General features: G+C 43.2%; 2 protein-coding genes across 12 annotated transcripts in view; one reads left to right on the plus strand and one right to left on the minus strand.

Moving 5' to 3' along the window:
• The window catches only part of PANK2 (pantothenate kinase 2), a 32,149-nt gene extending 26,382 nt beyond the window's left edge, over window positions 1–5,767 (plus strand). For all 5 annotated transcript variants that reach the window (XM_082431907.1, XM_082431905.1, XM_082431906.1 and 2 more), the window contains one exon: window positions 1,609–5,767. In XM_082431907.1, coding sequence (XP_082288033.1) covers window positions 1,609–1,659 — 51 coding nt within the window. In that variant the 3' untranslated portion in view covers window positions 1,660–5,767. The remainder of the gene's footprint in view (window positions 1–1,608) is intronic.
• The window catches only part of RNF24 (ring finger protein 24), a 169,114-nt gene continuing 145,846 nt past the window's right edge, over window positions 4,593–27,860 (minus strand). For all 7 annotated transcript variants that reach the window (XM_082431926.1, XM_082431925.1, XM_082431929.1 and 4 more), the window contains 3 exons: window positions 23,414–23,455; window positions 11,778–11,857; window positions 4,593–11,008 (listed from right to left, as the gene is read on the minus strand). In XM_082431926.1, the coding sequence (XP_082288052.1) occupies window positions 10,870–11,008; window positions 11,778–11,857; window positions 23,414–23,455 (261 nt within the window). In that variant the 3' untranslated portion in view covers window positions 4,593–10,869. The remainder of the gene's footprint in view (window positions 11,009–11,777; window positions 11,858–23,413; window positions 23,456–27,860) is intronic.

The raw sequence follows: 27,860 nt of genomic DNA on the forward strand, positions 1-27,860 counted from the left end.
ACTGGACCACTGGGGAAGTCCCTGTGGCTGCTTACTTTTAAAGCCAAAAAAGAGTGAAAGGGCAGGCCTCTGTTGTGTGGCCACATGTTCTTTGGAGAAGCTTTTCTTGGAAAATGGACTAAACCTTAGTTATTTATATTTCAGAGACTTCTCATATTTTTTTTTAAAATAAATTTATTTATTTATTTATTTATGGCTGCGTTGGGTCTTCGTTGCTGTGCGCGGGCTTTCCCTAGTTGCGGCGAGCGGGGTCTACGCTTCGTTACAGTGTGCGGACTTCTTATTTTGCTGGCTTCTCTTGTTGCGGAGCACGGACTCTGGAGTGCAGGCTCAGTAGTTGTGGCGCACGGGCTTAGTTGCTCCGCGGCATGTGGGATCTTCCGGACCAGGGCTCGAACCCGTGTCCCCTGCATTGGCAGGCGGATTCTTAACCACTGCACCACCAGGGAAGTCCCTCATACATTCTTCTAATCCATAGCAGGTCTTCCAGGATCTTCCCATATTCCTTTTTCAGTCACTTCTCTCTTTCTTACAGTACTTTACTGTCTGATTGCATCCTTTGGAGACCTTGATGGATTCTGTATCATTGTACGATTATTCTCTGATTCCTGCTGATTTCTGCCAGTATGGGTTTTGCCTCATTTTCTTTTATATTTAATCCTTGTTTAGGTTTCGTGTTTGGGTTGTCATGTCTTGGTTGTGTTTGGCCTTGATTGCTTACTTCAGGAGATGGTCCTGTAATGTCTTCCTTCAGCTGCTGCTTCTCTGTCTCATGCCTGCCTCTGCCTTCCCCTCATTTGCTTCTGTTCTTCAGATGTTGCTCCTCTGTCCTCACCCTTCTCTGCACGTTGCCTGAAGGTTCTGTTGTCCACTTCTCTGCTGCTCACCTCTGCCAGTACTGCCCTGACTGCTGCCCCACTCCAAATCCAGACATCCGGTGACTTTCTGGGTGTGGCTGCTTGGCTGCCAGGGGCACCTCAGCTTTGCACATCCTGTATGGAACCCCCTTCCTTGCTCTCCACATCTCTTGCTCCTGTGTCCTTGTTCACTCAGGGGTGGTGTGACCGGATGTGTGGGAGGGACATCAACATCTCTGCCACCCTCATCCCCTTCTTCAGGCGAGTCGTGAACCCATTCCACCCCCTTCTTTCCACCCTCAGCCCAGGCAGCCCTCTCCCTCTGTGACCTGTCCCCGCTTCTCCTTCATTGCACTTCATGTCTCATCTTCCCTTCATCCCAGAGTTGTCTGGAAATGCTCCAGGCCCCTGTTGCTTCTCACCGCCTCATTCCGCAGGAGACGGCCCAGGTACTGTCCTTTACCAGGGGTAACTGGGCCGCTCTGGGCCTCATAACTTGTGGATCGCCACTTGTGGGCTCTGGTCTGATGTGCCAGAGTGTCCTCCCCCCCTGCCTAGGAGCTCTGCAGAGCTTCTCTGCTCCCAGGCTGGCCTTGGGCTCAGCAAAATGGGAGTCAGGAAATGGGTGTCAGGAATTAAGAACTGTGTTGGCTTTAATGCTTGTAATCATATTTATGGTAATTTAAATAAGTCAAAGGAAAATTGCTCTTATTTTTCTTTCTTTCTTTTTCTTTTTCTTTTTTTTTTTCAGGGTTATTTTGGAGCTGTCGGAGCACTCCTTGAGCTATTGAAGATCCCCTGATTACCTGGGGAGGGGTTCCTGGAACCTTCCACAATGGGATCTGTGGACTTGTTTTTTTAAGAGACTTACTCAGTTTTATGATTGTGTACTACCTGAATCAAAGCGATAAAGGACAAATGTATTTTTCTAAGTCATCAAGATAAATCTTAATAACCAGTAAGGAAAGATATATATTAAAAAAAAAAAAAAGTGGACCATGTCCATGTCGGTGAGAATTCTCTGTATTTAAGTTGCTCTTCAGTATATCTTTGTTCAACTTGCTGTGTATTTTTGAAATTCAGCATCACTCTGTGGAGCCACTTCAGGAGAGGAGAGCTGTTCTGTGTTCAGCGGGCTGTGGTTTTGTGTCCTGTTGAACTAGCTAAATGTAAGGCAAGCTGTTGATACTATGTATTATAATCTAATCACAATTTTGTCAGTGTGGCCTTGGAGATCATCTTCTGTGCATTAACTCTGGTGTGCATTTAGCTTGTGTGAACGTATTGAAAAACATGTTTCAAGGTTCTACAGACTTATTGGGCAGGTTAATTCTGTGCCTGTAACTTTAACAGTTAAGCAGCTTTTGGAAGGGCAGTTCCAGCTTGTTTACACTTTAGATCCTGGGAAGGTCTGTTTGGAGGGAAAGGACTTCTCCCCTGGGCAGAATTTCCTTGGATAGTGGAGGGATAATTGATGTGATGGAAGTGAGTAAGCTAGTAGAAAAAGCACATCTGGAAGACTAAAAGCAGACAAAGAGGGCTGCCAGTATCTACAGCTTTTCAAGGAGTGGGGGGAATCTGGTTATTTCAGGCTAGTAGAAAGGGAGGAATTGAGGTGTCCATTGATTAGCTCATGGAGAGCAGGGCGGGGCTCTCCCACCTTCTGCTCCCTGCCTTGTGCTTGCTGGAAACTGCCTGGGAGGCTGGCTCAGTTGGATCTAGTGGAGGGGCTGCGTGTGGGAGGCTGAAAAGGCTGCTTGAGGAGAGACAGGTTTCTAGATGGAGTCTTGGTAGAGGTTGGTTGCTTCCTCTGGGCCGAGGAATAGAGCCAGTGTGAGCCCGTTCGCTGCCCATGGAGACCCAGGTTGACCTCTGAGGCCTTGTGGGGTCCCACCTGCTCTCCCCGCAGTTACTGTGCTCATGAGGCTGTGCCATTGCTTTTTGTGGGTCGTGTCATGCAGCCCTTGTCATCTCCACAACTTAACAGAGGAGGAAACCTGCCCAAAGTCACACAGCTAGAATCCGGCAGAGCCCCCTTTCCTCTTGTGCCTTGAAGTCGCCTTCCACCTCCATGGGTTCACCACTTCCTGCTCTTGAGAAACTGCTTCTGTGACTTCTCTTTGTGCTTTGTGCTCAGCCCATCCTTTTACTCCAGTGAATCTCGTTGCTAAATTTAATGGACATTTCATGTTCTCATCTTCCTCAGTTCTAACACTGCAGACCCCTCTTGCTTTTCCTTCTATCTCCTAGGCCACTTTGTCTCTGCCAATTTATTCTCCACTGAAGATAATTAGATATTGCTAGCCCTCAGGCTCAATCCTTGATCTCCTTAAGCAGTCATCAGCACTCACCTTGACTCTGATTTCTAAGATAGCAGGTCTGGCCCAGCCCTTGCCTCTGAGCTCCAGTCCCAAGGCATTGACTGCCTTCTCTTCCCTCTTTCCCCTTCCCCTTTCCCCCTTCCCTTCTCTTCTGTATCTCCAAGGCCATCTTTACACAGAAATGTCTCCATCCTCTCCTCTGAACCTCCGCCAGCATCCTATCCCAGTTTCCTGCCATTTCACTACCTCCAGTTTGTGAGATGCATGTAAACTCAGTCTTTCGTCACCACAGCTACCACCCTGGTCTAAGCCACTGCCCTGTCTCATCTCAGCAGTTATCCCTTCCAGTCAGCCCTCCAAATACTAGCCTGAGGGTCCCATCCCACACTCCCCTACTAGAGGCAGTGGGGGTGGTCGTGGCTGTGATCATGGTCCAGGTGTGAAAGGAAGGTGGTCAAACCAAGATGGGAGCAGTGGATGGTCAGGTAGAGAGAGATGCTTTAGAGGGTTGAGTTTAGAGATGTGGAGATTGGAAGCGGGGGAAGGAGGTTCTGTGAGGGCACCTAGGCTTGGTGGGGAGACTTGGTTTTGGGCTGCCTGATTTTTGATGCCAAATAGGTAGCTGGATATTTAGGTCAGAGACCTGAGAATGATGTGCATGTAGGTGGGTAAAATGTAGGTGGGAATTTAGTGAATCCCAAGGTAGAGTGAGAATAACAAGAGATGTGCAGAGAAGGAAAGGGCTGCGAAGAACACTGAAGAGTGGTCAGAGGGGACTAGCGCAGGGGGCCTGTTGCTCAGGAGACTTGAGGGGAGAGGAGCTCTCCAGGCACCTGCATTAAGAAGAGGTTTCAGAGGTGGCACAGATTTGGTTGCAGGGTCATGCATGGCCTTGAGGGGGAGCAGTTTCCCTGAAGCTATGGGGCCAAAACTGAGCAGCAGAGGTCCTAGTGAGGGTTGATGAGTAGAAACAGTAGCTGCCACAGGATGGCTTTGGACCAGGAGATGTTTTTTTCTCCTCCCAACAGAATAGTTGGTATTTCCAGACCTGGGATATAGCTAGAGGGTGAGGTGTGGGCCAATTCCACCACTGCAGCCCTCCTGAGCACTGGTGTCCACATTTGGGAGACTGCTTGACTGTGTCCAGCCACACCTGTGGTACTGAGGCCAGGGTGGCAGGGGGTCCTTGGCCTCTTTGCCTTCTCCCTTGCTGTGGCCTGGTGCTCCACTCATCACCCGTGACTGGCACCCCACTGGCACCCCACACCATGGGAAGAGATAAGCCAGGCTCCTCTGTCACAATCACCTGTTGCTGGTGACCAGTTCTGTTTGTTCAGAGCCACTCTTCAGCTCTTGCTACATGGGCTTAAGTGGGATGTGGGTGACCAAGGGTGCATACATGCTCAGCACAAAGTATTTTTAAAATCTGCTTTTTATTTACATTTAAGTCAATTACATGCATGTCTTATTTTTTAAACAAGAGTAATTAGCAAAATGCATTAAAATTTTAAAATAGCAATTAAATATACAAAAATATATAGCTTACAAAAAACTGCGAATGTTTAAAAATATTCTGAATAATTCTTAGTGTACAAACATGTCTATGAAACCTGAGGCTCAGCATTTCATAAACCTTTTTTTGAGGGAGTTATATGATATCTAGTGAATAAACCCCAATGGGCTTAAAACTATAGGACTAATATCCACTCTTTCTGGCAAAGATCTGTCAAGAGACCCAGAGATGACAGTTCAGGAACACTCTTGGAAGACTGAGCTGTCACCAGGAAGGACTTCCTAACACTAGCCCCATCTGCCTCTCCTGCTCTAGCAGGGGGTGCCTGGGAGGGAAGGGGTGGATGGAGGGATGGTGTGCACCTGGCCCGAGACACAGGGTCCGCCAGGCTTGTACTGGCCCAGGGAGCTGAGAGGGGCTTCATGGAAGAATAGACAAGTCCCTTGACACTGGTGGGGCCCACAATGTAGGTACACGTCCCTGGAGCAGGGAGGCCCCGACACTATAGCCACAGAAGTGAGCACTGGGTTGGTAAGCCAAGTGTGCTGATGCTTGGTCTAAAAGTGGAATAAAACTCTGCATCTTGCAACAACAATTTAGGCTCTGAAGCTGAACTGGAATAATAACATTTACTGAACAAGCCCCTCTGTTTTCCTCATGTTCCCAATCAATGGAAGCACATTCCATGGCACGTGGGAGCCTTTGTTAATCTACTAAACGAACATGACCCAGCATTTTCCAGTTATCAACTGTAAATTCTGCCAGAATTTAGACACTTTCATCTCCTTTACTCAAATTCCTAAATGCTAATGATGAAAGACAAGAGGTTCATCAAATGATAGAAGAGTGGAGTTTCACATACGATTCCTTTCCAAGTTTCAGGTCAGGGGCCCAAGTTGCACTTTTAATCTAGGGAATCCCTGGGCTGCTGTTCTGTGTGGCAGGATACCAGGGAGGTGGGTGAGGAATGAGAGCCACAAGTCCATGCCCCTCCCCCCAAGGCTGCCTGGAGGAAGCAGCTTTAACCTGGATCTCCTGCAGGGGCAAGAATGAACTTAAATTTTTTTTTTTTTTTTTTTAAAGAAAATGTTGGTGGGATAATTTCTGTTGTTGAATGGAAAAAATGTTGGGCGAGGAGAAATTCTATGGGAACATTTTCTTTTTAGTGTGTTCATAAAGAGTGGGAAGGGAAAGGGAGTAGGTTCATGAACTTGAACATGAATGTTCAGCCATATCTGCTGTTAATGCTGAGGCAGCTGACCACCTATTTGCTTAGCAACATCTGAGACATCTGCCCCACAAAACAGAAGGATGCCTCAGCCTTCAGTTACTGCTGCTTCTCAAACTCCTACCTCAAAAAGATGGGCTTGCCTAAGAAACCATGACAGTTGTAGCCAGACGTCACTGCTGGGCTCTTGGTCCTCACTTGAAACTGGATTGGGGGGTTGGGGCACGGCTGCAGCCTGTCCAGGCTCCTGCAGAAGCTGCTGGACTGTGCTGTTGCTTTTGGCTATGGAGCCTGCTCTTGAGTGTCCCGCAACAGACTCAGAAAGATAGGCTGGAAACTGGTTGTGCTGTCTTGTTATTTGGGCATCAGTGGTTAGGGTCAGGGAGGGATTGTAGTTTGATTGGGATAGCAAACTAGAATTTAATCATGCTGCACTCAGTGGAAAATATGCCTTATTCAAAAGGAATGTGATTATAGAAACATCCCCCAATTCTGGGCTCACCTTTTTACAGATATTCTGACTTATGGGATGGTTCTTCCCACATGACTAGGAATGTTCCTTGAATATACTTGTCTGGTATTACACAAGTAAAAAAGAAAAAAAAATTATACACATACACACAGTTGATTCTTGAACAATATAGGTTTGAAGTGAGGTCTACTTACATGTGGATTTTTTTCAATAAATACATTCTACACAATCCAAAGTTGGTTGAATCCTTGGATGCCGAACCGCGGATATGGAGGGCTGACTGTAAAGTTATGCACAGGCTGTACAGGGGGTCAGCGCCCCTAACCTGTGTTGTTCAAGGGTCAACTGTGTGTGTGTGTGTGTGTGTGTGTGTGTGTGTGTGTATATATATACACACACACACACACCCCACGCACATGTACATGTGTGTGTACTTGTACGTGTATAAATAATCTCTGGAAGAATCCACAAGGAACTAATAGTGGGTGCTCAAGGGGTGAGAAACTTGGCTTGCTTGGAGGTCAGGGATGCAAGGAAGACTTAACTGTTTATGATTTGTGAACCACTTGAAGGGATTACCTATTCAAAAAATTAAGGAATATTCAGCACTGAGCAACCATGTTGGGAAGCACCGTGGGCAAAGGTAAATGGAAGTGACTAAGGAAGATCAAAAGGGGAAAGGGAAGGGAGCCAGGTGAACTGGGACCCAGGGGAGAGCCTTTACATCTCAGGAGGCTCTCTGCTGAGGTGGTTTCTACCGGGACAACAGAGGAGCCCCATGTGGCCAGCATGATGATGTCACCTAGTAGCACCAGCCCCCATGACACTAGGCCTGCCTGCTGGGCTCCAGACATGGTGGCCAATTCCCCACAAGAGCTGGTGGGGACACCCTTACTACAATCCCTGGGTGGGCGGATAAGGAAACAGGCTTTGGGAGGCTAACTTGCAGGAAGGCACGTGGCTAGTGAGTGGCAAGGGGGTGATTCAAATCAAGCTGAGCACCTTTTCTCCTCAGAGCTCTGGAGATGCCTCCCCGTGTGCATTTCATAATTCCCAGAAAACCTCTCAGAAAAACAGTTACTACAGTCGTTCAGGGTAGCTTAGCAGAATGGGACCAGGCCATGAAGATGATAGGCTTTGGAATGGGTAATGTGGAAAGGAACAGGGCGTGAGGTCATTCGTTTGATGGATTTGAGGGGCTAGGCACTGGGGAAAGGATCTTTGTCAAGAACAGGGTATTTGGCAATGGTGTGAGGTCCCCTGTATCCCTCAGCCCAGACTTCCCCATGGGCCACCTGCTCTCATCTGGCCATTACTGTCTTGTCCTGTTCCTTGGCTAGGGCCTTAACTACTAGGGATAGGCCTAACCAAATCACTGTGGCAAAGAAAAGCAGCAGATGACAACTAGCATGTTAGGCCTACTTAACCAGGAATCAAGTCAGGCTGGTTTTGTTCCCTGTTCCTAAAGCCAGCTGAATTCAGCTGTACCCCTAGTAACAACTTGATAATGATTCACCCACCCATAGAGTCCAGTTGAGGCTGAGTTTTGCTCCACTAACCCATAGCATGCAACACCCAATCTCTGAGTTGCTTAAGACACATTAAGATGAAGTTAAAAAATCACGTTACCTGCCAGTGGCCCAAAAGCAGACCAGAGTCCTCACGTGTCTACAGATTAACAAAAGGTCAACAACTCATGGAGATAGATTTGGACAGGGCAGCCTCACTGGTCTCACTGTGAGGTGTGAGCTTGATCAAAGAGTATTAAGGGATCCTTAACTTGTTCTTTAAAAATAATTTTTTTTGAATGGAGATTTGACCTTGTCCTTCACATAAAACTGTGATTTTAATCAGAATTAAAGGAAGACATAAACCCTGGCCGTCCTCAGTTACAGCAGTGCAGCACAGGGACGTTCTGGAGGAGGACCCAGATGTGGGGAGCAAACACATTCACACTGTGTTGCTAAGAGTAATAACTACTGCAGGTGACACTGGCCATGCTGCAATAGAAGGACACCAAGCCAAGAAAGGGAAGATGAGTACAAGCAGAGTGAACACTCTTAACCACTCCAGTGTCAAGCCCCACCTTAGTAGAAGAGCTGGGTTTTTAAAAGCCCTGCACATTCACAAGTGTTGAGGTCATGGCGTAAAGCAGACCCATGATGGTGCCTAGTGGGGAGCGCACAGCACTCTCAAGCTTTCCTCTAATGGATGGGCTTTGAATGTCTGGTCCAACTGGTCTTTAGCTGTGGCACTGTGAGATGAATTAATTTGCTTCCTTACAAATACAGGGACTTCGTGAGGCTGTCTCCTTGGTACTGATGCACTGAAAGGCTACAATCCTACAAAAGCTGTGAGATGAAATTATTTGCAGTATAGAACACAAGAATACCTCCTTTGAAGGGAAAAGTTCTATTTCCTATTGGAACCCCATAACTAAGAGGTGACATTCGTCCCAAAGCCATTATGTGAAAATGGTGAGTGTTGGCTATTAATGAGGCTAGTCCAAAGTAAGCCTATTTCTAACATTGGTCATTGAAAACATTTCACTATAAACTGGGTGCTTTGCAGCATTCAACTCTATTGTGCTACAAAATAGAGAATGCAGAAACAGAGGGTGAAAGTAGGAGTGTACAAATACTTCTTTTCATGGGTGCCAGACAGACTAAGGCTTTCATATAAAAATATTCCACACTTCCCTTGCCCTGTTTAAAGAAGCAGTCCAGTTAGCATACCACGAATAGGTCACATGTAGGGTACAGCCAATTCTGACCAACTGGATTTGTAATTTCCCAAACTGGATTCTGCCCAGCACTTTTCTAGGCTAATGGGAATTTTCCTCCTCATCTGATCCCAGCCACCTGAGCCAAGGACAGGTTCCCTCGCCCATTCTAAGACGGTAGAGGCTGGATTCCAAGCAAATTCCTGGAGACATGCCATGAACAGAGTAGCAAAGTTTCCTCCACTCTCTCCATATCATGCAGGCTGTATTTCCAATGAGAAACTGCCCCCACTCACACTTGTGGGATGGAGCAGAGAGGCAAAGCTGTTGATGAGGAGTCCCACCCCTATGATGGAGGGAGGCGGAGAGCAGGGCTGTGAAAGAGAACTTTCTATCGGACCCAATGCTGCTTCACATAGCTAACATAAAATAGTCATGAATCCTGCTGGACTCTGAGTCATTTCTAGAAAAGTTGGGCAGAAAGAGCCAAAGAGCAGCATGCATTTCTCCGCTATAAAGACACTTTCAATTAGTTATCCAAGTCCAAATACTGAAGCATGCACCAATGGTGAATAGCCTTGCAGGAGCTTCCTGAAACTATTCACAATTTCTAGCGTTTCCCTGGCTTCAGAATTACATAGGGATCTTATTTGGGATACTTTAAATTGTTAAGTCAACGATGGGCATTTTCTTTTGAGTAGAAAGAGAGATAGGGCAAGAGAGGGAAGAGAGAGAGAAGGATGGGGAGAAGCAAGGGGGTTAGCATCCTCCTGTCAGCTCAGCAGGGCCAGGAGGACTGGCCGTTATCAGTAAGATGCTCCTCTTTGGAGCCATGTGAGGGGCTTACAGCAGCTTCCTACTGAGGGAGTGGGCCAAGACCAGCAGGTACGCTGGAACCACACTGCATATGTGGGAATGTGGGCAGCACCCTGAGGCCCCCAGGTCATACAGCGACAGCATGGGCTCAGAGGCCCACCCCCTGCTGGGGCTCCTGATGGCGGCTTGGCTGTGCCTCACTGGTGAGTAGGAGGGGAAATAAGAGGAAATGGCTTTTGACCAGACCTTTCCAAGCACATCTAATGTTTTTAGCTTAGATGATTTGATAAGCAAGTGTTGTGAACTTGAGGCAGGACCAGTGGTGACGGGTACTGCTGCTTTTTTGTAACCAAAGCCCTTGGGTTCCAAGATGGCCTTATCAAAGGGACATAACGTGAAAAACCTTGTTGGCACTGCCTCTGGCACTGCAGCCGGTTGTGCTTGGGCTGAGGTAACCACTGTTTTCACTTGGCTCAGGGGCTGCCAGGAGGGTTTGCTGCTGCAAAGGCATGCATGGTCTGCATAGAAGCTCATGTGTCCACAGGGTCAGGGTTGGGGTGGCTTTAAAGACCTGCCCTCAGTTCCCTTCTCTAACACTTGTGTTTATCATCCCTTCTGCTTGATATTCACCTTGACATGGAGATAAGTGTCTGGAGACAGAGTGCAATGGAGTTAGCAAGAGACCCTCATGAGGTTTCTTGAACCAAACCCGCAGGCTCATCTACTCCTCTTCTCTTGGCATGGGGTAGTGCAGAATACTTTGGTTGTCACAAGACCCAGAAGTCTCGGTTCCCAGCCTAGTTGGCCCAAGAGTTCTTCATTTAGACAAAGGAAGCGGCAGCTGGTGCCCCAGGTAGAGCAGCCAACACAGAGGCTGCTTGTGTTCCTCCTGGCTCCACGCAGACATTGGCTCCTGCAACAGTTTGATCCTTGTGATGAGCTATACAATGTTCTCTGCCCCGGGGAGGGGGCCCTGTGGGGGTCCACGGTCCTGCTTACTATGCAACTGGGCCAGCTGCAGAACTGGCATGTTGCACAGTGGACACACTTTGCGAACCTCCAGCCACTTAATAAGGCACCTGCAGAACGAGACACCACAAGAAGGAAGATGTCAGTCCCATGCTCGTGGCACCCCTTGCCCACATGCCTCACGTGTTGAACATATCTGTTGCTCAGAGGTGGGGCCTGGAGTGAACAGCCAGGTCCCGAAGAGTTCTACCACTGGGTGGAGAATGCATTTCACCCTCTGGAGGAACCAGAGACTCCAGTTTTCCAAGAAGCTACAGTCAGTATGCTATACCCTCAGTCATACATGACTTCTTAAAGAATGAAGTACATTGAAGAGGGTGGTGGGAAGGAGGAGAAATGAAGTTTTCTAATAGAAATACAAAACACATAAAATTGCAAGAGAAGGGGGAATATTAAATATGTCTGTAGGAAGTGGGAGGAGATGGTCCCACACTACTATTTACATTCAGACGTATTTATTTTGATTTAAAATAACTATGGTTTTGATTAAAATAAGTTTTTAGGAAAGGAAACTCTCATTGGAAAGTTCCAGTGAAACAGCTCTTTATAGCCTGGGCTCCAAGGAGATGTGGGCTTGTCTGGCGCTCTGCCTGAAGTCCTGCCTTGGTATTCACGTTCCACCACCCTGATCCCTCCTAATGTCACACACACATAGACACACACACACAAAAAACAGCCTGTAGGGCGCTTTCAGCTTTCTGCATTATAAACCAGTCATGAAGCCATCAAACTTGTCTGGCACTGCCCCAAGCCTACAAGTGAGTTGGTCAATGTGCCTCAAACTCAGGTCCTCTTAAATAATTCCACACCAATACTCACTTTCTGTGGAAGGCATGCTTACATGGACAAATCCCCAACTCATCTCGAGGCTTGAAGTCTTCTAGGCACACTGCACAGAGCTGAAAGACAGATTCACAGATGAGGCAAAGTATCTGCTAAGGACTCTCCCAGGCCAATAAAGTGCAGGCCCCCAAGGCCCAGCCATTTGAAGGTACTTCCAATGCCCCACAACTCTATAAGTGAAAGAAACAGGCTCGAATGGGCAAGGTCTTCTGAAGAAGAATCTCCTGCTCTTCCTGTCACGTGTCTTCAAGATGGAGGGCAGATGGGAGAAGACAGAAAGCAAGAGGCAGGTTCCTTTACTTCAGTCCATCAGAACAGTCTGACTTAGGTTTATTCTCACCAGATAGACTGAGCATAATGTAATTTTCTGTGCTATGCCAAGGGGCTGACTTTCTGCAGGGAATGCTCTGCCTGCTCAGCAGCAGGGCCCCTGAAGGGACTGCTCGCACCCTGGGGCAGGCCCTGGGGCTCTCCTTTCTCCAGTTTTCATAACATGGAAACTTTAAACCATGGCACAGCCTGCAGTAGTATGCTTCTTGCAGTTCCTGGGGCCCCTTACTTTGGCACTGTCCTTCTGTCAGTGTCTGTCTTTGTCTTACAAAATGTTGTTATTCAAGAGTCACTGAATTTAACCTTATGAAAATGTGCAGATGGGGCAGGATTGCTCTGACAGGTGGCTAGGCTCCACTGCTTGGAAAGAAGCCTTCTTCAAAGCCAGATGCTGGGTTCCAACCACTACTTCTTGGGCACTTACCAGTGCCCAGGGACACCAAGTATCATCCCATTTACTCACTTTACAAATAGGGAAACAGAAACTCAGAGCAGTAACCATGTTGCCTGAGGCCATGCTGTTGGTGAGTGGTCAGGTCTGGCTGGGGACCCAGGTCTGTTACACTTTAGTCTGCCCAAAGCTTGAACTCCTCCCTGCTTGCTTCCCTGTCCATCTCCAGGGTTCCTGGTTCAACCATCACCATTTCTTGTCCAGACTGCTGACCTGCCTCCCTGTCACCTGTTTCTTAACCTATAACACGTAACCCAGTATTCTTAGGTTATGTGACAGGACACGTGGCTCTTGGTGTCCTGTGGCCAGTGCTGTGGCTGTAGGTCTTCCAACACCCTTCTCCAGAGAGCTCTCAGGGCCTTGTGTATATAGCAGACAAGATCTTCACAGGAGGAGGAGAATGGATAACTGTCTTATCAGATTTGGCATTACTGCTGAGACAGCAGGAGAGCAGGGAGGAAGGCAGGACAGATGGCTGGCCTTGGCTCGGACACCCAAGCTGTGTGACTTCCGCCATCATGATGCCTCTCAAGCTCTGTTGCTTCATCTGTAGAGTGAGGATACTACATACCCCCAACCCCCTGCCTGGGACTGTCATCAGCTCAGGTTGGGGGCAGGCCTGAGGAGGCAGTAAGGCAGTCTACCAATACCAGTTTTTATTCACATTTAAATTTAGTGATGGGAGTACTATTTTCAAGCCCATTTTTGTTTTCTGGAGGAAGGTTAAGAACAAGCTGTGGGTAAAGATGAGAAACTAGCAGTTCCAGCCTTGGGATGATCCTTTTTGGGCTTCTGCTTCCCATCTGTAAAGGGGGAATGATGTTCCCACCTCCTACACTGTGTGAAAAGGTCCTCTGGCCTTAACCCAGCTTCCCTCCCAGCATAGCCTTCTGAAACAGGGTGAGGACTGCTGGCTCTGCCCTGTAGAGATTCAGCGCTGATCCTACCAAAGGGCAAGACGTTGCTTTGATTATTTTTCCAGAATCCAAAATTAGATTTGTAGCCTTTTCAAATGGAGTTTACTATTAATGGCTATTATGTTCTTCTTAAAAAATTCTAAAACCATAGTCACCTGAAAAAAAAAAACAAGATAAATTCTGACATGTTAAGCACTAAAGTTGACCAAAAGCCAAGGGCAATCATGAAGAGAAAAGCCTGAGATCTGAGAAGTTCCCTCAAGGCTCAAACTAATTTTACAAATTTACAGATCATATTTTGCAAATGAGCTTTACTTTCCAGTGTTTCAACAAGATTGTTTCTCTCATTCCTTTTTAAAAATGGAGATATATAATTCACACATCATAATATTCACCCCTGTAAAGTATACAATTCAGCAGTTTTTCATATATTCACAGAGTTGTGCAACCATTGTACTATCTAATTCCAGAACATTTTTATCACCTGCCTCCAAAAGCCTATGTCCATAAGCAGTCACCCCCCATTCCACCTTCTCCCCTGGCAACCACTAATCAACTTCCTGTCTTGATGGATTTGTTTATTCTGGTCATTTCAAAATGGAATGGAATCATGTAATGGTATCATACAACATGTGGTCTTTTGTGTCTGTCTCCTTTCACTTAGAAAGATACCTTCAAAGTTCATTCATGCTGTAGCATGAATCAATACTTCATTCATTTTTGTGGCAAAACAGTATTCCGTTATATGAATATACCACATTTATTTATCCATTCATCTGTTGATGGCCACTTGGGTTGTTTATACCTTTTGGCTATTGTGAATAATCTTGCTCTAAACATTGGTGCACAAGTATCTGTTAAGAGTTTTCATTTCTCTTGGGTATATATCTAGGAGTAGAATTTCTGGGTCATATGGTAGCTCTATGTTTAACTTTTTGAGGAACTACTAAACTGTTTTCCAAAGTGGCCAAACCATTTCACATTCTCACCAGCAGTGTATGAGGGCTCCAATTTCTCCATATCTTCAGGTTATTATTATTGTCTGTCTCTTTGATTATATCCATCCTAGATGGTATGAAGTGACATCTCATTGGGGGTTTGATTTGCATTTCCCTAATGACTAACAATGTGCTTACTGGCCATTTGTATACCTTCTTTGGAGAAACGTCTTTTCAAATTCTTTGCCCGTTTTTTAGTTGGGTAATTTTTCTTTTTATTATTGAGTTGTGAGACTTCTCTATATATACTAGACACAAATCCCTTATCAGATAGCCAACTGATTTTGACAAAGGTGCAAAAGCATTTCAATGGCAGAAGGACAGCCTTTGCAACAAATGGTGTTGGAGCAATGGGACATCCATAGGCACCAAGCAACCAAAAAAAATTGGTAAACTGGATTTCATCAAATTTAAAAACTTCTGCTCTGCAAAAGATCCTGTTAGGATAAAAAGACTGGGACAAAGTATTTGCAGATCTTTTTATTTTGTAGGCTTTTTATTAATGAGTTGTAAGAGTTCTCTGTGTATTCTGGATACCAAACTCTTATCAGATATAAGATTTGCAAATATTTTCTCCCTGTGGTTTGTCTCTTTACTTTCTTTTTTTTTTTTCAATGTCTTTTAAAAAAAAATATTTTATTTATTTGGCTGCATCGGGTCTTAGTTGTGGCACGCGGGATCTTTCATTGTGGTGCGCGGGCTTCTCTCTCTAGTTGCGGCATGCAGGCTCCAGAGTGCACAGGCTCAGTAGTTGCAGCGTGTAGGCTCTCTAGTTGTGGCGTGTGGGCTTAGTTGCCCCGTGACATGTGGGATCTTAGTTTCCCCACCAGGGATCGAACCCACGTCCCCTGCATTGGAAGGCAGATTCTTAACCACTGGACCACCAGGGAAATCCCTGTCTCTTTACTTTCTTGATAATGTCCTTTGAAGCACAAAAGTTTTAAGTTCTGATGAAGTTCGATTTATCTAGTTTTTTCTTTGGCTGCTTGTGCTTTTAGGTGTTGTATATAGGAAATCATTGTCTAATCCAAAGCCACGAAGATATATATTTATGTTTACTTCTAAGAGTTTTGTTATTTTAGTTGTTACATTTAGGTCTTTGATTCATTTTTGAGTTCCTTTGTGTATGGTGTGAAGCAGGGCTCCAATTTCATTCTTTTTTGTGTGGTTATCTAGTTATCCCAGCACCATTTGTTGAATAGACTACTCTTTTCCTATTGGATGTCTTGGCATCCTTGTTGAAAATCAATTGACCATAAATGTATGGGTTTATTTCTGAACTCTCATTTCTATTCCATTGATCTGTATGTCTGTCCATCCCCAGTATCACACTGTCTTAAATACTGTAGCTTTGCAGTACGTTCTGATATTGGGAGGTGTGAATCCTCCGATCCTCTCCTTTTTAAGACTGTGTTTGGCCATTCAGGGTCTCCTGCATTTCCATGTGAATTTTAAATTCTGCTTGTTAATTTCTACAAAAAAAAAGAAAGGGCAGCTGTGATTTTGACAGGAGTTGTGTTGATTTTGTAAATATTTGGGGGGAATACTGCTATATTAACAATAGTAAGTCTTCCAAACCGTGAACAAAGGATGTCTTTCCATTCATTTAGGTCTTCTATAATATCTTTCAATGATGTTTTATAATTTTTCAGTGTACAAGTCTGAGCTTCTTTTGTTAAATTTATGCCTAGGAATCTTGTTCTTTTTGATGCTATTGTAATTGGAATTGCTTTCTTAATTTCATTTTCAGATTGTTCATTGCCACTGCCTAGAAATACAGCTGATTTTATTTATTTATTTATTTAATTTATTTATTTACTTTATTTTTGGCTGCATCGGGTCTCAGTTGCGGCAGACGGGATCTTCGTTGAGGCATGTGGGATCTTTCGTTGCAGCGCGCAGGCTTCTCTCTAGCTGTGGCCTGCGGGTTTTCTCTTCTCTAGCTGTGGCACACAGGCTCCAGGGCGTGTGGGCTCTGTAGTTTGCCGCATGCAGGCTTTCTAGTTGAGGTGTGTGAGCTCAGTAGTTGTGGCCTGGGGCTTAGTTACCCCGCGGCACGTGGGATCTTAGTTCCCTGACCAGGGATTGAACCTGCGTCCCCTGCATTGGAAGGCAAATTCTTTACCACTGGGCCACCAGAGAAGTCCCTACAGCTGATTTTTGTATATTGATCTTTATCCTGGAAATTTATTGAACTCATTTATCTCGTGATTTTTGGTGGATTCTTTAGGGGTTTCTGTGTTTACAAAATCATATCTACAAATATAGCTTTACTTCTTTCTTTCCAACAGCTGATTTTTGTATATTGATCTTTATCCTGGAAATTTATTGAACTCATTTATCTCGTGATTTTTGGTGGATTCTTTAGGGGTTTCTGTGTTTACAAAATCATGTCTACAAATATAGCTTTACTTCTTTCTTTCCAATCTGGATACCTTTGATTACTTTTTCTTGCCTAACTGCTCTGCCTAGACCCCTCCAGTACAATGTTGAATAAAAGTGATAAGAGTAGGCATCCTTGTCTTGTTTCCCCTTAGGAGGAAAAGCTTTCAGCCTTTCATTAAGTATGATGTTAGTTGTGGGTTTTTCATAGAAATCTTTATCAAGTTGCAGAAGTTCCCTTCTGCTCCTAGTTTATATTGAGTATTATCATAAAAGAATGTTGAATTTTGTCAAATGCTTTTTCTGCATCTATTGAGGTGGTCATGTGTTCTCCCTACCCCTTTATTCTGTCAATAGGGGGTATTACATTGACTCATTTTCCCTTGTTGAACCAACCTTGTATTCCTGGGATAAATTCCATTTAGTTATGATATATAATCCTTTTTATATGCTGCTGAATTTGGTTTGTTAGTATTTTGTTGAGGCTTTTTACAACTATATTCATAAGGAATATTGGTTTGGAGTTTTCTTTTTTTATGATGTCATTGACCGGTCTTGATATTAGGGCAATACTGGCCTCACAGAATGAGGATAGGAAACATTCCCATCACTCTTCATTTTTTGAAATCAAAGAATAGATCCTATCAGCCCTGTCAGAAACAGGGCTAGGACATACATTTACTGATTGGTCAGTCTATAGATACTTGAGTTTATTTGTTTTACATATTATTGATGGCATCTGCAGAGAACAAAAGGAAGCCGGTTCACGGCATTTCAAAGTAATTTTTTGCAGCTTGAGGAACAGCAGAAGCTTCAAGTTTGTGGGTGCAGTAGGGGCATCATAATGTGAAGGCTCCAGACTCAGAAAGATAGGGTCACCTTCTTTCTCCACACTCAGAAGCTAGAGGACATGCCCATTTTCCTCAACTTTCTTAAACCTCAATTTTTACAAAAGCAAAATAAGGAATAATACTTACCTCACCTAAATTTTTTAAAGTGTCAGTTCCCTTGCTCCTAAGATAAATTATATGAAGAAACAGACATCTTGGTAATTTTGCCACCTTGTATACATGATTCCATTTTCTTTACACTGAGATAATACCCATAAATAAAACAAATTTCAAGGGAAAAATGGCTTTTAGTGACCATAGCATATATACTGGAAAGAAGCCTAATTTTCTAGTATTCACAGAGTGCATGATCCCTAAAATGACCAAGAAGGAAGGATTTGACAATTTTCAAGGGGTTGACACAGTCTATAAATTTACCTCAAAATGCAAGCTAGGGAGTGGAGAGTCATGTGGGGAAGACAATGTCACACAATGAAAATGACCCACAGCTCAGGGAATTTAGCCAAAATGATTTTCTTTTAAATATACAATCATTCTTTGATGGTGGTAGTGAACACTAATATACCTTTCCTTGAATAGTTACGAGGATAATCATATCTTTTGCAAAGGCAGCATTCCCAGTTCAGACGTGTCATTTAAGGTTGGAATCTTTAAAAGCTATGAAAGCACTCTAAACATGGCTATGCTGCTCAGGAAAGATCTGACTTTCTTATTCCAAACTGAAGTGCAGTGGGCCGTCCGTTCCATGGCCCTCATGTGTTCGTGTGCTCAGCCCTTTACTGTCCTTGCCTCACTGGCTTATGGCTTTCTTTCCTGTGGGACCAGTGCTCCTTGAGGGCAGGGAGGGACTATACTTTGCCCACTCAATCTCTAGGGTCCTGTATACTGTCAGCTCCCTATACATGCTTTGGGGTTTTTTTAAAAACTATTTTTGTAAAACAATTTTTACAATTTAAACTGAGGGACGAAACTCAGTTGGGCTCTAAGTATTTATATTATAATTTAAAAATTAATTTGAGTAATGTGATTTATAAGAAGAATGATCAGTAATCCTAGAAAGACTGAGAGGGTTTACGTCTCCTCCTACATAAGAAAGGGATGTGGCAAAACTTGTACCACCAGACCCCCTCCTCACTGGACCAAAGGGAAGGGAATGAGCTTGTGGAGAGGTGAGGAGAAGGAAAAGATGTTCCTAACTTCATTTTACACAGGGGGGCAACTCCAATGGGGTCACCTTCCTACAGTCTCTTCTTGTGGAAAGTAGGGTAGAGCAGGGCCATAGCATGTCTGCCACATGACTCCTCACCCACTCTCTGCCTGATCCAGGAAAACTGACCTAAAGATGACTTTTCCTGTCCTTGTGTAGCTAGGATCCCACCTGCTGCTGAGATGCAGGAGGGAGCAGGTTCTCCTTTCCTTTCTGTATGTATAGGCAATATCACCCTGACAGAAGAGGGGATGGACCCAAACATGTTCAAATTTAGAAGCTATATGGATGGCTGTATCACTGTACTGTACTGTAGATGTGGGCTCAGGGTTCTGATTGGCCCACATGGCCACAGCAGGTGGATGAGGCCTTCTCTGGGAGAGTGGCAGGATAGAAAGAATACAGTACAGAAAAAATATTTGAAGAAATAATGGCTGAAAACTTCCCAAGCTTGGCGAAAGACAAACCTACATATTTGTGAAGCTGAGTAAACCCCAAACAGGAAAAATCCAAAGAAATCCATGCTGAGACATATCATAATCAAATTGCTGAAAACTAAAGACATAGAAAAAAATCTTGAAAGCAGCCAGAGAAAAATGACACATTATGGATAGGAGATCGATGATTCGAATGACTATGAATTTCTCATCAGAAACCATGGAGGTCAGAAGGAAGTGGCACAACATTTTAAAAGTGCTGAAGGAAAAGAAATAACCCAGGAATAAAGGTGAAATAAAGACATTCTCAGATGAAGGCAAACTAATAGAATTCATAGCCAGCAGATCTGCTCTAAAAGAATTGCTAAAGGAGGTTCATCACATAGAAGGAAAATGACATAAGAAGGAAACTTGGAACATTGGGAATTAAGAGCAAAGAAACGGTAAATATCCGGATAAATATAACAAACTATTCGTCCCCTCCTGAATTCTTTAAAATATATCTGATGGTTAAAAGTAAAAAATGTAACATTGTCTGATGCCATTTTTAATGTATAAAGGTGTAATATGACACTTACTGTATAAAGGAGTAAAAGTAAAGGGATCTATATGGTGATAAGCTTTCTACATTACAAATGAAGTGCTAAAAAAATTGATTCTAGGTATTTATTTTGTAATCCCTAAGTAACCACTAGAAAATTATACAAAAAGATAAAATCACAATAGATAAAATACTAAAAATGTTCAAATAACACAAAAGAAGGTAGGAGGAAACAGAGGAATAAGAAAGAGGGGAAAAGCGGAAGATAAATAGTAAAAGAGTAGACCTAATTTCAAACACATCAATAATTGCATTGAACATAAATGGTCTAAACACATCAATTAAAAGACAGGTTGGCAGGGTGGATTAAAAAACATGACCTAACTATATGCTGTCTATAAAAACACTCACTTCAAATATAAAGACATAATGTGTTTACAGATTAGAAAACTCAACATGGTAAAGATATCAATTTTCCCCTGATTTATATATTTAATGCAATACTAATCAAGATCCCAGCAGGATTTTTGTTGTTGTTGTTTATGTGTGTACAGATAGACAAGCTGCTGTTAAAATTTACATGGAAGAGCAAAGGAACCAGACTAGCTAAAACAGTTTTGGAAAAGAAGAATAAAGTTGGAGGAATCATATTGCCTGATTTTAAGACTTGCTATAAAAATACAGTAATCAAGACTGTGGTATTGGTGAAGGGACACAGGCACAGAAATCAATGGAACAGAATAGAGAATCCAGAAATAGACTCACAAAAAATGGCCATTTGATTTTTGATAAAGGTGCAAAAGAAATTTAGTGGAGAAAGCAACCATTCACCATAACCAGAGCTGGGGACACTGGTGAACAAATCAAAGACTAAATGCAAATGACAAGCAGATCACAGACTAATGTCAAGGCTCTCAGGCTTCTCTTAAAAAAAAAAACCAGATCTGGCAATAGTTGGCAATAGCCTATATTCCTCTATGGTAACAATTAGCTAGAGCTGAGTGCTGACAACTTCTTTAACACAGGACCTTGCATGCCCCAGTGTGTCACAGCTTCCATGGCACCTTTCTGTTTCTCTTGATACCAAGACTCCATTAGATGTAATTTATTTATTTATTTATTTTTAACATTTGGCCGCACCACGCGGCATGTGGGATCATCCACAGATTCAAACGAACACAGACCGTGTAATACTGTAGTATTCACTATTGAAAAAAATCTGCATATAAGTGGACCCGTGCAGTTCAAACCCATGTTGTTCAAGGGTCAACTGTACTTTTTAGATTTTTTTTGCCACATGGCTTGTGGGATCTTAGTTCCCTGATCAGGGATTGAACCCGGGCCCTCGGCAGTGACAGCATGGAGCCCTAACCACTGGACCTCCAGGGAATTCCTCAACTGTATTTTTAAAATAATATATTAACTTACTTTCCTTCTTTAAAATTAAGAACATTATATATAAAATTAACATCCCTTTTGACCAACTTCCCCTAATCTTTTCCCTCTTCTCTCCTCCTCTGTGTGATCATTATGCATCCTTTTCAAACACTATGCAGTATGCATATAAATCCATGAAAAATGTGTTTATCTTAGTTTACATACATGATATAAACATTTATATCATTTTGCAACTTGCTTTTTCACGATCCCGTTAGAGATCTATCTAGGTTGACGTGTTTATAGATGGAGCGTGTTCCTTAATTTTGCCTGCCGTATAGTACCTCACTGTATGAATCACTGTATCAGGTTTCCTTCTTTTTCTCCCTCCCTCCCTCTCTTGATGGATAATCTTCCAGTGTATTATGTTTTATTTATTTGTTACACTACTGGTGGACATTTAGCTTGTCTCCGATTTTCCACTATTATAATTATTCACTAATAACATTATTCATATTGAAATTCCATGTGCTTACACAGGAACAAGCTATGTATCACTGTATAATTAGGCTACAGGAATGCACACACACAAGGAAGTTTGACAAAATAGTTTCAACACAAAGAAGTGCATCCAAAAAGGACCAAACTGTGAAAAGTACATGACTGGCCTGTGGAAACAAGTTGTAGAGCAAGGTTAGGTTTTCTTAGGTACAGCAGAACTGGAATTAGTGGGTGCGGTTGGGATACTAACTCTGATATGTAATGATGCAACACAATTCACTTATTCAGGGTAAAGATTCTAAACTAATGGGTCAGACGAATAAGGAAGACTTCTATTCCTGACAAACATGGTTATTCAGTATTGTTAATGTATGTCAGAATTTGATCTTTTCATTTATGGTCATCAAAAAGACTCCAAACAGAAGAGGATCACTTTCTATTACTGTTTTGGGAAAAAATTTTAAATCAAACAGTATTTGATGCTTGAGTTTAATCCAAGGTTAGTTCTGAAATGCTGTACCATATCAACTCTTTGATAAAAAATATGCAGAAAGAGCAAAGGAGGGACTTCCCTGGTGGCACAGTGGTTAAGACTCTGAGCTCCCAATGCAGGGGGCCTGGGTTTGATCCCTGGTCAGGGAACTAGAGCTCACATGCATGCCGCAACTAAGGAGCCCGCCTGCCACAACTAAGACCCAGTGCAACCAAATAAATAAATAAATAAATATTTTTAAAAAAGAGCAAAGGAGCAGTAGATGACTTCAAAGTGTTCAACAATAATATAAATCATTATTTTTTTATTATTATTCAAATAATTTCACAAATTAACTCTCCTTGAATAGACTGGTAATGTAGCTTCACCACAGTTATGCTATATAAAACATAGATATTACAATGTGTAGCTTTTCAAGTCCTTGCTTTAAACAGCAATTAAAAAACTCAGAAAGGGTGGAAGAGAAAGGGCCCTAAAATTAAAAATAAAAACTCTGAACATCTGAAATCAGTGGCAAGACAAGGAATAAAATAAACAAGAATTACTACAGACTATGTGTCTTAAGGTGCATAGCAGGATACCCACACACTTCTGTATTTAGCTTAGAAAGCATAACAATATAAGGAACACCCCAACCACGCAACCTCATCACTAGACAAGTCCAAGAGTTCATATCTCTCCCTATATGTTCTTCCCTATTCCATGCCTCTGTCTCACCTCCCCAAACCCCCACCTTCATGAAGTAATCACTGCCTTGTTTGTGCCATTGGTAAGAAAGGACTTCTGGGAACATTTTCAAGAGTGAAATTAGTGCAAATTCATCTTGAGTAGAAAAACTTGTTTATATCTATCTCCTACTCGTATAGCATGGACAGCAAGCAGCATCCCTGCTGCTATGAAATCTTACACTGGCACCATCCCTATTAAAAATGAGTTATTTTACACTTTTATAAGTCTTCACAAAATTGATTTTTATGTGACCTCACCATCAAATATTCTATTAAGCTGATCAAAATAAGCCCAATTTTTTTCAGCTTCTGAAAATAAAGATGTTTAAGCATACCACAGCATACCACTTCTGTTAGAATATACTCAAGAACAGATTAAAATACTTATAGGTAACTTACCTCATGTAAATTCAGTTCTTTTACTTTTTCTTTTAATATAACCTGTAAGACAAAAAAAGTATGCTTTTATGCCCATTTAAATCTGTAATTTAAAAGATTTCTCATAATTCTTACAAATATTTTTCTTTTCTGTATATAGCTCATTTCACCTCATATTCAGTATTAGAGAGAATCTCTTACAGTTTGAGATAGAACACTTTAGCAACATTCTTTTAACTTGAGCAATGGTGCGGTATTCTCCTGAAAAGCAATTTTAAAATCTCTTTGAGAATAGATTAAATTTTGGGAGAAGAAATTAACACATGCCTATCTGAAGTATGTGCTAATATGGGGGGAAAGTAAATGAGATTGCTTGCCTCATGATTTGGTAAAACACAGTATTGACTCATGGGACAGACTGGTAATTTATAAAAGACTGAAAAGTAAGGTCAATCTTAATTTTGGAAGCTTTGCTTATTATTATACATCACTATTCTCAGAAAACTTTAGCTCTATCCAGAATTATGTAAATGGGTTTAAAACTCATCCAGGTGCTGTCCCTAACTTGACTTTGTGGTGACTGGATATCAGTTAAAAAGAATGCAAAATGACAAGAGGGCAGATGACTATTTAAAAAGAACATCTCTAAACAAATAGGACCTAATCAAGCTTAAAAGCTTCTGCACAGCAAAGGAAACCATAAACAAAATGAAAAGACAACTTAAGGACTGGGAGAAAATATTTGCAAATGATGCCATTGACAAGGGCTTAATTTCCAAATATACAAACAGCTCATACACTCAATAACAAAAAACAAACAACCCAATTGAAAAATGGGCAGCAGACCTAAATTGACAGTTCTCCAAAGAAGACATACAGATGGCCAACAGGCATATGAAAAGATGCTCAACATCACTAATTATCAGAGAAATGAAAATCAAAACTACAATGAGGTATCACCTCCCACCAGTCAGAATGGTCATCATTAAAAAGTCTACAGATAACAAATGCTGGCGAGGGTGTGGAGAAAAGGGAACCCTCCTACGCTGTTGGTGGGAATGTAAGTTGGTGCAGCCACTATGGAAAACAGTGTGGAGGTTCCTCAAAAAACAATTTGAGACAAAAAGATTCATTCCTTTAGAAAACTAAGGTTGGAGAGAAGATGGCAGAAGAGTAAGACGCGGAGATCACCTTCCTCCCCACAGATACATCAGAAATACATCTACACGTGGAACTGCTCCTATAGAACACCCACTGAACACTGGCAGAAGACCTCAGACCTCCCAAAAGGCAAGAAACTCCCCACGTACCTGGGTAGGGCAAAAGAAAAAACAAAAAACAGAGACAAAAGAATAGGGATGGGACCTGCGCCAGTGGGAGGGAGCTGTGAAGGAGGAAAGGTTTCCACACACTAGGAAGCCCCTTCGCGGGCAGAGACTGTGGGTGGCGGAGGGGGGAAGCTTCGGAGCCACGGAGGAGAGCACAGCAACAGGGGCGCGGAGGGCAAAGCGGAGAGATTCCCGCACGGAGGATCGGTGCCGACCAGCACTCACCAGCCCGAGAGGCTTGTCTGCTCACCCACCGGGGCGGGCAGGGGCTGGGAGCTGAGGGTCCGGCTTCGGTCGGATCGCAGGGAGAGGACTGGGGTTGGCTGTGTGAACACAGCCTGAAGGGGTTAGTGCACCACAGCTAGCCAGGAGGGAGTGCGGGAAAAGGTCTGGAGCTGCCTAAGAGGCAAGAGACTTTTTCTTCCCTCTTTGTTTCCTGGTGAAAGAGGAGAGGGGATTAAGAGCGCTGCTTAAAGGAGCTCCAGAGATGGGCGCGAGCTGCGGCTATCAGCGCGGACCCCAGAGACGGGCATGAGATGCTAAGGCTGTTGCTGCCGCCACCAAAAAGCCTGGGTACGCACACAGGTCATTATCCACATCGCCCCTCCCGGGAGCCTGTGCAGCCTGCCACTGCCAGGGTGCAGTGATCCAGGGACAACTTTCCCAGGAGAACGCACGGGCGTGCCTCAGGCTGCTGCAACGTCACGCTGGCCTCTGCCGCCGCAGGCTCGTCCCGCATCCGTACGCCTCCCTCCCCCCGGCCTGAGTTAGCCAGAGCCCCCGAATCAGCTGCTCCTTTAACCCCGTCCAGTCTGAGCGAAGAACAGACGCCCTCAGGCGACCTACACGCAGAGGCGGGTCCAAATCCAAAGCTGAACCCTGGGAGCTGTGCGAACAAAGAAGACAAAGGGAAATTTCTCCCAGCAGCCTCAGAAGCAGCGGATTAAAGCTCCACAATCAACTTGATGTACGCTGCATCTGTGGAATACCTGAATAGACAACGAATCATCCCAAATAGAGGAGGTGGACTTTGGGAGCAAGATATATTATTTTTTCCCCTTTTCCTCTTTTTGTGAGGGTGTATGTGTATGCTTCTGTGTGAGATTTTGTCTGTATAGCTTTGCTTTCACCATTTGTCCTAGGGCTCTGTCCGTCCGTTTTTTTTTTTTTTTACTTAAAAAAATTTTTTTTCTTAATAATTATTTTTTATTTTAATAACTTTATTTTATTTTATCTTACTTTATTTTATTTTATTTTATCCTCTTTCTTTCTTTCTATTTTATCTCCCTTTTATTCTGAGCTGTGTGGATGAAAGACTCTTGGTGCTCCAGCCAGGCATCAGGGCTGTGCCTCTGAGGTGGGAGAGCCAACTTCAGGACACTGGTCCACAAGACACCTCCCAGCTCCACGTAATACCAAATGGCGAAAATCTCCCAGAGATCTCCATCTCAACACCAAGACCCAGCTTCACTCAATGACCAGCAAGCTACAGTGCTGGACACCCTATGCCAAACAACTAGCAAGACAGGAACACAGCCCCATCCATTAGCAGAGAGGCTGCCTAAAATCATAATTAGGCCACAGACACCCCAAAACACACCACCAGATGTGGACCTGCCCACCAGAAAGACAAGATCCAGCCTCATCCACCAGAACACAGGCACTAGTCTCCTCCACCAGGAAGCCTACACAACCCACTGAAACAACCTTAGCCACTGGGGACAGACACCAAAAACAACGGGAACTATGAACCTGCAGCCTGCGAAAAGAAGACCCCAAACACAGTAAGATAAGCAAAATGAGAAGACAGAAAAACACACAGCAGATGAAGGAGCAAGGTAAAAACCCAGCAGACCTAACAAATGAAGAGGAAATAGGCAGTCTACCTGAAAAAGAATTCAGAATAATGATAGTAAAGATGATCCAAAATCTTGGAAATATAATAGACAAAATGCAAGAAACATTTAACAAGGACCTAGAAGAACTAAAGAGTAAACAAGCAATGATGAACAACACAATAAATGAAATTAAAAATACTCTAGAAGGGATCAATAGCAGAATAACTGAGGCAGAAGAACGGATAAGTGACCTGGAAGATAAAATAGTGGAAATAACTACTGCAGAACAGAATAAAGAAAAAAGAATGAAAAGAACTGAGGACAGTCTCAGAGACCCCTGGGAAACATTAAACACACCAACATTCGAATTATAGGGGTCCCAGAAGAAGAAGAGAAAAATAAAGGGACTGAGAAAATATTTGAGGAGATTATAGTTGAAAACTTCCCTAATATGGGAAAGGAAATAGTTAATCAAGTCCAGGAAGCACAGAGAGTCCCATACAGGATAAATCCAAGGAGAAACACGCCAAGACACATACTAATCAAACTATCAACAATTAAATATAAAGAAAACATATTGAAAGCAGCAAGGGAAAAACAACAAAAAACACAAAAGGGAATCCCCATAAGGTTAACAGCTGATCTTTCAGCAGAAACTCTGCAAGCCAGAAGCGAGTGGCAGGACATATTTAAAGTGATGAAGGAGAAAAACCTCCAACCAAGATTACTCTACACAGCAAGGATCTCATTCAGATTTGATGGAGAAATTAAAACCTTTACAGACAAGCAAAAGCTGAGAGAGTTCAGCACCACCAAACCAGCTTTACAACAAATGCTACAGGAACTTCTCTAGGCAAGAAACACAAGAGAAGAAAAACACCTACAATAACAAACCCAAAACATTTAAGAAAATGGGAATAGGAACATACATATTGATAATTACCTAAAATGTAAATGGATTAAATGCTCCCACCGAAAGACACAGACTGCCTGAATGGATACAAAAACAAGACCTGTATATATGCTGTCTACAAGAGACCCACTTCAGACCTAGGGACACATACAGACTGAAAGTGAGGGGATGGAAAAAGATATTCCATGCAAATGGAAATCAAAAGAAAGCTGGAGTAGCAGTTCTCATATCAGACAAAATAGACTTTAAAATAAGGACTATTACAAGAGACAAAGAAGGACACTACATAATGATCAAGGGATTGATCCAAGAAGAAGATATAACAATTGTAAATATTTATGCACCCAACATAGCAGCACCTCAATACATAAGGCAAATACTAACAGCCA

The sequence above is a fragment of the Balaenoptera physalus genome (assembly GCF_965194825.1).
Source record: "Balaenoptera physalus genome assembly, chromosome: 16".
Taxonomy (NCBI): domain Eukaryota; kingdom Metazoa; phylum Chordata; class Mammalia; order Artiodactyla; family Balaenopteridae; genus Balaenoptera; species Balaenoptera physalus.